General features: G+C 32.0%; 1 protein-coding gene across 1 annotated transcript; it reads right to left on the reverse strand.

Moving 5' to 3' along the window:
• Positions 1-7,691: 7,691 nt before the first annotated feature.
• Positions 7,692-10,278, reverse strand: LOC130731486 (FT-interacting protein 7-like). Its single transcript, XM_057583801.1, has one exon. It carries the CDS (start codon positions 10,270-10,272, stop codon positions 7,876-7,878), a length of 2,397 nt encoding a protein of 798 aa, XP_057439784.1. The 5' UTR covers positions 10,273-10,278; the 3' UTR covers positions 7,692-7,875.
• Positions 10,279-11,764: the final 1,486 nt, after the last annotated feature.

Raw genomic sequence — 11,764 nt, forward strand, 5'->3', positions numbered from 1 at the left:
TGATATATTTTTTGGGTGGTACTTTTGATCTAGTTCCTTATTTCTTTTTGTTAAATTGCTCACATTTCTAAATTATTATTGAATTTGGTAGCGGTCAAGCGTGCAACTTATCTTAGGCTTTGTAATGCTATTTTAGATTAGAGGATTATGCAATTTAGTTATGTTCAATTGTACTTTTATGTAATTTTGATTTTAGTATATAAGATTGGTATATAAAGTACTTTATTAATATATTACTCTTATTCTCTATGAAATTTTTTTTGTTGCTAAAAAATATTTTTGATTTTTATAATTTATGTTGGCCCCTCTAATATTTTGGTTGAAGGTCCGCCACTGCTCGTAGACATCAAACCATTTTCGCAGAGCGACTTAGAAAAGTTATTTTCTTAGTTGGCAAACAATTTTTAGATGGTGTTAAAAGTTTTACACTTTTCTTTTTGTTAAAAAAAAGTTTTACTCTAATGGATGGACATTATAAATTGTTTTTTTAGTAGGAGAATTTAAGTACGAGAGAAGAGAATAAGGGACATATCCAATAATGTAAAATAATTTTACTATGCGCGCGAGTGTGACGTGATTTTAGTTCATTAAATATGTGACATATTTTTAAAATATTAATGATTAACAACGTAAAAATTGTTTTACGCTATCAATACATAAAAAAATTAGTCACCGTATGATAGTTTAGGTGGTAGGAGCTGGGGGCATATGGACTAGGTAGGGGGAGGTCCATAGATCGATTCCTCGCGGGTGCAGTTTATCTTTCTGATGTAAAAAAAAATACATCAAAAAATATAATATCTAAGTAATACTCCCTCTGTTCCTTTTTAAGTGTTATTTTAGCAAAAAGCTCTCCAACCAAGATAGTGAGTTATTGGAGGTTTTTTTCCCATTCTACCATCTCACATCCTAATCATGAAGTTATAAAGTTTTTCAACAAAGATAGTGGATAATTAATTTTTTTCCACTTTCTCATATCATTAAACCATTTATCATTCTTCTCTTCCTAGTACCAATAAAAATTTATTACCTCCCTCCAATTGATGAATCTTTTCCTTTGACAGAATTTAATGTTAACACATTTTTCTATATAACTTTGAAAGCTCTTTTGGGTACTTTTATTTGAATTGATGTAATGAGAATTTAATTTCCAGTTACTAGAAAGAGTATAATTAAAAAAATGGATTTTAAAACATCAAAACATTGATGTAATGAGAATTTAATTTCCAGTTACTAGTAAGAGCATCTCCAATGCTAGTTCTTATTTCTTAGTTCTTAGCACTATTCATGTGGGCCCGTATTGCCACATGTGTTTAAGCAACTCTCAAGTAATTTTGCTCCAACCATGAGTTCTTAGTTCTTAGTTCTTACTACTATTCATTTGGTCCCACCAACCACATTATTTATACATTTTTTTTCCATAAAGTAATAAAACAAAACTCATAAAGTAATAAAGTAATTTGGATGAGAGATAAATAATTAATATTTTAAGCTAAGAACTCAAAAAGCAAAACATCTTATATAAGAACTGAGTTCTTATTTTTAAGAACTAAAGTCCATGTCAGCACCTCCAATGGTAAAGTTCTTAGTTCTTAGTTCTTAACTCCAAAATAAGAACTAAGAACCTTGCATTGGAGATCAGGGGCGGAGCCAGGAATTTCAGAAGGGGGGGACTGAGATCTTTGTAAGAAAATTTCAATTTTTATCAAATAAAAATTGCCAAAATTGGGTAAGCGAAAAAAAAAATTAGTGAGAACAAAAAATTAGTTTGAATGCAAGAGATATTTTATATAAGCATAAGAAATATCATATTAGTTTGGGTGCAAGAGATACTAACCGGCTGATAAGTATTCTGGTGAGAACAAAAAAGACTATCTTGTAGATAATTGAAGAGAAGAACCACAAAATATCTCTTCCGCACCAAAAAATTATCAACACAAAAGTCCACTGAATCTTATAGGAGACTTTTTACAAACAGTAGATGTGCATAATTTTTATCACTTTTTTTTTCACAAAACACAAACACCACAGATTCAATCTCATATAATGAGACCAATTAAGCAACAAAAATGAGAATTGAACCAATAAATTCTAGTTTGAACTCATGAAAATTTGAATATCCATAAAAAGTCATACATGAGAAAGTGAAGAGTAAGAGAGAAAATTGAGAGGTTCTAAAATATTGTACTAGCTAAGCAAAATCTCGTTCTTTTTCTTTGTGCTGTTTCTTTAATTAAACAAATCCAAACAAGGCAATAAGTTTTCTTCTCTTTGCCTTGTTTTTTCATTTCTCCTGCTTCTGTTTCCTTCCATTAGAAAAACACGGCTTCACTACTATCTTAATGTTATGTTTTTCAAATATTATAACTTTGGATGTGTGGGTCCCATTCCATGTGATTATTAAAAGAAAAATAAAATAAAAAGAGGAGCTGCCGGTGCTGTGTGTGTAAACAGTGGTGCTCACACACTGTTACTCTCTCTGCTTCTTGCCTAGTTACCTTTAAATGCTTTGCTTAAAAAAAATTCTTTAGAAATTTCAAGAAGCCAGGGGTGACTAAGCACAGGGAAGTCACCCCTGTGCTTCCGCCACTGTTGGAGATGCTCTAAGAACTGAGTTCTTATTTTTAAGAACTAAGGAGTCCATGTCAGCACCTCCAATGGTAAAGTTCTTAGTTCTTAGTTCTTAACTCCAAAATAAGAACTAAGAACCTTGCATTGGAGATGCTCTAAGGGTATAATTAAAAAAATGGATTTTAAAACATCAAAACGACAGTTAAATTGGAACAAAAAATTTCTTCTAAAACGATACTTAAAAATGAACGGAGGGAGTATGTAATTACGGTATTATATCTCTATTAGTAGAATTCTATTGTTTTTTTTTTGAAATGTAGTAGAATTCTATTGTCAAATAACTTAAACTAGTGTTTTTTATCCGTGCGTTGCACGAAAAATATGTCTATTGTATTTGATACATCAATTAATACTTAAAAATATAATAAACAACAAATGAAATAGAAGAATCTGAAATGATGAGCAAAGTGGAGAGAAAGTCTTAAATTGAAAATTTTCTAGCATAGATTAAAATTCGTATCCCCATAGGATAGCTCAAGTGGTAGGAGCGGTGGGGTATATCGAGTTGGGTAGGGGGGAGGGCTAGGGATCGATTTTTAACGGGTGCAATTTATCTTTTAGATGTATAAAAAATATATTAAAATTCATACAATTGAATAACTAACAAAAAAAATGCTTAACCAAATCTCGAATTTCGCAAAACATATCAGAGGATGATTTAATTATGGCTAATAAACAATAACTGATTTAATCTACAATGAAAAAAAGAGAAAAGATTTTTTTATAAACGTGATTATGAGAGTTCGGGTTTTCACACAGTAAAATAAACTAAGTTTGATTCAGATCAACATAAAATCGTTTAACGTTATTCATGCACATAAAGACAATAGCACGAAATCAACAATAAAACATTCAGAAACATTAATCTTAGAAACAAAAAAGTATGTGATAGTAGCACAAATTAAGTATTGTGAGAGATAAATCATAAAGTATGACATCATTTTGTGTTTATACCAAGTCATTCAGGTTTTAACCAATATTTAATCTTAGAAAAAAAAGATGTGATAGTATTTGATAGGGAAAAGACAATTGCCTAAAGACCATTAGAATGATTAACAGTAGCAAATTGTGTGCATCCTCGGACCAAATCTTTTTAGTGTTTTTACCCATGCGTTGCACGGTGAACTTTGCTCTTGTGTTTGAGGCATGGATCAATACCTTGGTTTCTACAAATTTGACATGCTAAAAACACTATTTGTTGAGATTCTTACTTGATGGAATTAAGAAACTAACAAAGATGATCATTCAATAAAACAACTCCACAACATAATATGAAATACCACACGGCCCGTAAAATCTCATATAATTTTTATGTACATTTACTCCTAAAATCATTAGAAAAACTATGAACAATGTACTTAAATCATATATGAAATTTTATTTTCTTATTAATGTTTAACATTAAAGCATTTCCATGCTAAAATGTTCTTTCCCGTGGGAGCTTTTTGCCATGTTATTTGAACAATATAAAATAAAAATAGACTATATTGTTATGTAGAACATGTACTTATTTATTGAACTCATAAATGACGAAATAATGAGGTTTACCTGTGTTTTTGCTATGTTTCTTAAGTTGTTTGGAGTGACTAAAACATTGTCGCAGTTAAATGTGTATTTTTTAGCTGTCATATACTTGGAATAGGTTGTGAGGAGGAATATTATGGATGTCACATGCTGTAGATTGCTTTGAGGTAGATTGACATGAGTCCTCATGCACATGAATTGAATATAGTGCTTAATATAGGAACTTTGGCAGTAGCTTACCAATGGCTAGCTTGTTGGTAATAATCATGATGCATGACTTAAGAGTTAAGAACTTAAGATATATTCAACTGTTAACTGGTTGTGTAACATTACTATTGGTGTTGTCTTTACCTTGTGTATATTGTGCACTTGAAGAGGGAGAGTTAGGCAAGATCTTGCACATAAAACTCTCAGCTTCTTGCCTGTATTGATCAAAGTTCTTATCACCGTTCAACAATGCCCTCTACGGTAACAATTAAAAAGAATAATGAAAACCCAATGAGTCATGCAAACTTCAAACTAACAAAACGGCTTTTGATATTTTTAAATGCTGGCACATGAGTAATTTTACCTTTTAGAGAAGGACATGTGCACCAGCATACTTGTTGTTCCAGCTGAAGACATTTGGTTGATCCTCAGCTCCCAATGTCTTTATCAAATTGTAGTATTTAAACGCATTTGTAGCTCATGAAAACAACATTTTGTTTACTCTCACTCAATACTGCATGCCCAACCTAAAACATTTAGACCTGCACAAAATGGCATTTGGGTCCTCTAAAATCCTACAAAGTCATGATAATCATAAGCAATTTATAGTATCCCAAATAATTTAAACAAAGTAAATATGGAAGCATTTTATTCAATCAAAGTAAATCCGAATCAATCAATCTAAGATACTAAGATAGAAAGAACAATCATAATAAAAATGTAGATATTTATAAAACATAAATACAAACACCAAATTCTAGTGCTTTGTACCATACACTGAATTAACTAATATAAAGGTTATGAAAGACACATGAATTAATTGAGTAAAATCTGTAACTTTGCACATGTGAGGTATAATTGAATTTTGTTCGCTAAGATGTAAACCCATGCGTTTCATAAAGGGTATAAATGTGTACTTTTTAGCTGCCATATACTTGTAATAGGCTCACCATGTCTTTGAAACCAAAAGTAACCCAAACAATCAAAACATGGATCTTTCGCTTCATTCCACAAAATCAAAACCAAAATCAATTTTGTATCTGCATATATATAGGGAGAAAACTGCATATGCTAAGGTGAGGAATGAAGGGAAAAGGATTAAAATGATTCATAGAAGTGTTTCTTTACTTAGAAAAGACAAATGTCCTAGAGCTTTCTTAAACAAATTAGAAGTTGACAAATCTAACTTGCTGCTTACTCAAGCAAAATTAGGAAAGAAAAAAGGCTTGAAGAGAAATCCAACAATGTATGTTTCTTTTTACTGAAGCTGAAGGTAAAAGATCCATTCTTTCATATATGAGAAGCAAAACTTACATGATTTTCAGTCATTGAACTATTATAGCATCCTTCAAACTCTGGTTATCTCTCACAATTTAGTATTGATAACATATTGCTAGAGATGTATGGTTCGTAACACTTTTCCAGCTGAATCCCTAGTTTAGACTTTCATTGAAACAAATATACCCATATTTACCCAAATATACTCAAATATCAATTTGTATTCAACAAACCTCTTCATTACAAAAAAAAAATGAAGATCATAAGCACAAATAGTATTGCTTAAACAATCAAGGAAAAAAATCACAACATGATTGCTTAAAAATTTATTCAAAGTGTGGTCATACCTTTTGGAAGCAGATGATGGCTTTCATAGTAGTGTAATCGTTGGGCTGTCAAATTGGTGTGGAAGAGTACTCTGAACTCTTTCTTCTGTATAAACTCTAATGGAGTTTTCGGTTATTTTTTATTTGATGGAAAAAATTGTTGGTTTTGACATACCATTCAAGATAAATAGAAATAACTTTTTAGAATGATATGATATTAATTTAAATCACTTATCACAAATTTTGTATTTTTTTAAAATGGCTAGTTATAAGGAAATTTAAAGGTTAAAATAAAAGAAGATATACAATATTTACCCATTGAATATCTTTTTGCTTTTTCCTTGACGTGAATCTCTTATAAATGGAGCATGATCACGTTGGATTTTATTTATTTTAATATTTAACATAATCACATTTTTTTTTGAAAAATTAAATATGTAACATAATCACGGTTTTGATATCAGGGAACATGTAAGATAAATTAAAAATAAAATAAAAGATAAAAAATCAAGAAATAAACAACCCAAATCCTAACCAAATCTAAAATTTAAAATGGTAATAATTAAAAATAGATAAAAACTACCAAAATCTAGCAAATCACAATAAAAACTCATAAAATCATGAATTAATTAAAAATCCGAAAATTCAATAAAAATGAATTAATACTCTCAAAATAAATAATAAGATAAAGTCAAGAAATAAAAAACCTAAATTCTAATTAAATATAAAATTTAAAAAGGTAATAAATAAATATAGATAAAAAGTATCAAAATCTAGCAAATCACAATAAAAACTCATAAAATCCTGAATTAATTAAAAATCAAAAAATTCAATAAAAATACCATAAAAATTAATTAATACTCTAAAAATAAAATCAAAAATAAATTAAGATAAAATCAAGAAATAAACAACCTCAATCCTAATCAAATCTGAAATTTAAAAATGTATTTTTTTATGAGAATTAACATGAGAATGACACATGATTTTTTTTTTATGAGAATGACACGTTACTAAGAATTAACGTGAGAACGACACGTCACTAAATCAGCCTGATGGAAGTTCTTCTTTTCTAATATATATTGATATTGATATTGATTGATTAGTTTTGATGTATTTTTTATTTTTTATTATGTTTCCTTATTTCAGTAGTGATTTAATTCCTATATTTTTTCGAAGCATCAAAATGAGATACAGTTTCTATCATACCCAAATTCTGACATATCTTTTTCTCCAATGAAAAATTCTTATATATCTTATATACTAATAAGAATCACTTATATCCAATCAAATAAAGAAAACATATCAATTTGGTTTAGAATCCTAGCTAACAGAAATATGGTACCTTAATACATATTAAATATATTTTCTGATCTCAACATATAGACATAATTTCTCTTATATATAATATAAAAAGTTTACTTAATTGTGGAGAAAGCGAAAGAAAAGCATAAAATTTTGTGAAATCATAAAAATAACATAATAAAAAATCTTATAATGATTACTAATCAATGAGATAATTTCCATTAGTTTAAACATTATTCGGAAGATAATCCGTGAGTAATTATTTATCAATGAATAACTTCTATATTTGTTCTACCATAAAAAAACTTCTATTTGTTTGAACTTTGAATATCTTTTCAAAAAAAAACTTTGAATACATTGAACGAGAGATGTGTTCTAGATGTAGCTTACACTCAATGAATAATTCGACCAACAGGAGAATGGTATAACTTGGAACCACACACAGATGAAGAAGAACACTAACACACGCAACAAAAATAAAATAAAATCAATTGATTGGTAAGAAAATAAAATTGAAGAACTACATAGATAGGTTGATGAATATATTGTACATCAATTTTGGCTTCCCTCTCTCTAAGAAAAAAAAACTATTGACTGAGATTCAGTCTCATATCATTCTATCTAGTTTTGAAGGCATCCTTCTTAACCAATTTTCAAGAGGTGAAGGAAAGGGTGAACGAAATATTGGATGCCTCAGCAAATAAAGCAACCAAAAAATCACAATAACTTTGAGAGGAAAAATGAAACTAACAATCCCCATTACCAAGAAAAAAATCATAGTTAACAATGAAGCTGTGAAGTCCTCCCAGCTCAAGAGAGATTCCAGCTTCTCACCTTTTGTGGCCAAATCACCCATCAGTGCTACATATTTTCCAGCAGCAATTCTCAACCTATCATACCTATTCCTCATGATGTTGTCTCCAAATTTGGAAGGAATTGGATCAAACTCTTCTTCCAATTCATCTACATTTGCTGTGTGAACATGAGACAGTTGTAAATCTACTTGAGACAATTTTCTTGGCTTCCTTAGACACAGCTGAAGCACATTGATCAGGATCATTAAACAAATCACTGTGGCAAGCAAGCGTTGAGGGGGAACATAAAAATAGCAAAAGATAGCCACAAGGAAGAAGAAAACCGAACAAACTCCTTTGAATATGAATTGATACTGCTGATACAAATTCTGATTCAGGTACACGATCATCATAGAAAACATTGTGGGGAGCAAGAGTTGAGGGTGACAAACCACAAGGAGGAGAATAACACAAGCTAAGACTGTTGCATATGGGTTTTTCCACTTGCGTATGTCGTCGAGTTGAGCGAATACGGCAGTGACCTTGCTCACGAGAATGTTCACCCTTTCAAAGTCAGCTCTGCCTCGCCTCATGCTCCACGCGATCTCACGCGAATCCAGCATGTATTCGACAACCTCTCTTCTCAGCGGCGATTCATTCTTGCTCATCTTTGATGCCACAAGCAACACAGTTTGTTTCCTCAAACCACTCAACTGAGATGGAGACAGTGGATTGGAAAAATGCAGTGCCGGAAGCTGTGGTAAGGTGTAGACTTTGCAGAGATTAATCATACTCGGACAATAAAACCTGAAGGCCAAATGAATCACCCCCATCTTCTTCAGCCCTGAAGGTTGGAGTTCTACAAGTGGATAAGAATAGGAGTAAAGTCTATTGGTTTCTAGTTCTGAAAGACAAATTCTCACCCTCCCCATTCTTGTATCCATTGCTCCTGAAGCGATATCTCCTTCATGTAATTGGCAATTATCAAAAACAGAAACTGTGATGAATGTGGAGGGGTCATAGACCTCCCAAGAGAATTGTTCATTCCACTTCCACTTTGGAGAAAGACTATTCACAACTGTTCTTGTCTTAACCCATTTTGGGCCATATTTAGCAACACAATACGCATCGGTGCGTCCCGGTTTCATGGCTGGAAGCAATGTAGCATCCAATATCCCCATCTGAAAATCTCCAACCTTGACTCTCCACAGTTTCTTGGCTGTTGGATTCCAATCACTGCTACACTGAGGCTCATCATCAAACATATGGTACCCACCATCCAAAGAAAGCTTCACCAGTATCTCACCTGCAGATTCTCCATGCAGTTCAACACCAAAGGTTTTAGTTGGCACAGATGAACCATCTAATCTCTTGTCTTCATTCTTAATGGGAATCACACATGTCCCTAACCTCTTGTGACCTCCTTGTGTTCCTTGTTCCTCCACACTGAGAAACAAGTGCTGATGATCAAATTGCTCTTGCTCTGCCACAGCAATTAACAAATCTTCATTCCATGTTGGGTTTCCATTATTGCTGTTCACCATTTTGCTAGTAAAAGTGAAATTCCCCAAAGTAGCTTGGATGAAAATCAGTGAGTTTTCACTTTCAGTTCCATCTTGGAGTACCAAGTCCTGGGCTTGAATCAAATTAACCCTAAGACACCAAATCCTAGGCATAATGTATATCCCTGAGCGAGTGTTAGTAACATCGTAAACACCAATTGATTCAGCAATTCGCTGTAAATGCAATGCATCAGGAAATGCCTCATCAGCTTGAGTTCCCATCCAAGTAGATACCATAAGCTCTCCCCTGCGTCTTTGCCCTATGTGATCCTTTAGCCCAAAACACTGGAGTGCTAGTGCACTATCACTTGGAAACTTTTTGGGAATATCAGAAACAGCAAATGAAACCTTACCAATGTAATCATCAAACTCATACCTCCCATTCCCAAAAGCACTGTCTTTGACAAAAATCTCAAGAGTTTTCTCTTCAGTTCCAATTTGGTCTTTGTCAAGGGCAAAGACTTGATTCCATTCTGGATCATAATGACCCCTGAAGGAAAGGGTTGTGCCCTTGAACCTTCCAAGTTTGACCTCAACATAAGGACCCCAACTGTTATGGCCATAACATGCAAGCAAATCTCTGGCCCTGGCAACCCTGACAAATAAGTAGTCAGGGATCTCAACAAGGTCAGTGCCACTTGTGAACATTCCTCCATTTTTGGCTCCAATGTTTGGAGAGATTTCCTTCAAATTGAAATCCATTCCCTGGCCTGACAAGGAAAAAAATTAAAATTGAAATCTTTGATACTGACAAAATATTGCTAAATTAGAGTGCAAAGTTGTTTGTATAAAATTGTTGTCAACATTTTATAACATGACTCCCCCTGTAGCAGCAACATATATAACCGAGGGAGAGTCATTTAAAATTACCTTAAGATGAAGATGAAACTTGACCCTCAAGGTACTAGGGAATGCTAAAGGGGCTGTAGCAGTAGTAGTGGAAAGGAACTGATGAAAATAAGGTTTTATGGGATGGGATTGGTAAAGTTTTTTTTAAAGGAAATCTGCATCATATTTACGTTGATCTTTTATTTTATAAAATCACACGTTACTAATATATTAATCATATTCATATAAATTAGTTTCCAGTTGTAACCAAAAAAAAAAAAATCATATAAATTACTAATACACTTTGATCCCGTCAAAAAAAGTAATACACTTTGATTGACTGATAAAATTATTTAAGGCAATCATTTTATAACTACTATTGATATTGTTTATTTGATTGAATAGATTTAAGAATTAATTACTGAAATTGGTGAAATTAATAAATATATTTGGTTGAATAACTATTTGACCATAACTATTTAAGAATATAATCAATTTTGATATGATTTTGATTCTTTAAATTTTCATTCAGTCGGGATGTAAATTGTTATTCCAATTATAAATCACCCTTCTTGTAGTCAGATGTACATTTGTTCCCCCTACTACTTAATGCGCTGACCGTGAAGTGAGGGATTAGTCTCACAACTGTCGACTGTGGGGATATCTTGGTCAACACAAAAAAAAATATTTATCTTTGTAATTTAGATACTTTATAATTTTATGAATGACCATCATATTTTTTATTGCACATATATATTACTTATAACTTTAATGTTAAATTTGAATATGAATACATTTTTTTAAAATCTGTAATAAACTATAGCTGATCCCTGAACCTTCTCATCCTCAATTATCCTATATGGATGATGTATCTAGTGAGAGGGTTTTTTTTTTTTTGATAGACAAATGTTAGTTGTTAGAAATGTCACTAAATTAATCTCTCATCCGGATTCGAACTCGGAACCCTTCACCCTTCATCTCACTCAACCCTTATGTCCCCAGCTCTTACCACTTGAGTTATCCTTCAGGGACGAGAGGGGGGTTCTTATGTGAGAGTGAGAGAATTGATTTTTAACCATCAGATCAAATTTAAAAGTTGAGATTAGAGGCCACTAAAAAATCCCGTGCCTCCCTGCTACCTCTGTTTCCAAAACCCTTGTCCTGTATGAATTGTATCTTCATCTCTTTTTTTTGCCAGCACACCAAGTTTTGAAGTTCGAACTCTATATCTTCGTCTCGTTTCTTTTCTATTTGACAAAGAAGATCTAATTAAATTTGTTTCTCCTTGATGCTGTTGTGTTATGGACAAATT

This window comes from Lotus japonicus, chromosome 1 (genome assembly GCF_012489685.1).
Source record: "Lotus japonicus ecotype B-129 chromosome 1, LjGifu_v1.2".
NCBI lineage: Eukaryota > Viridiplantae > Streptophyta > Magnoliopsida > Fabales > Fabaceae > Lotus > Lotus japonicus.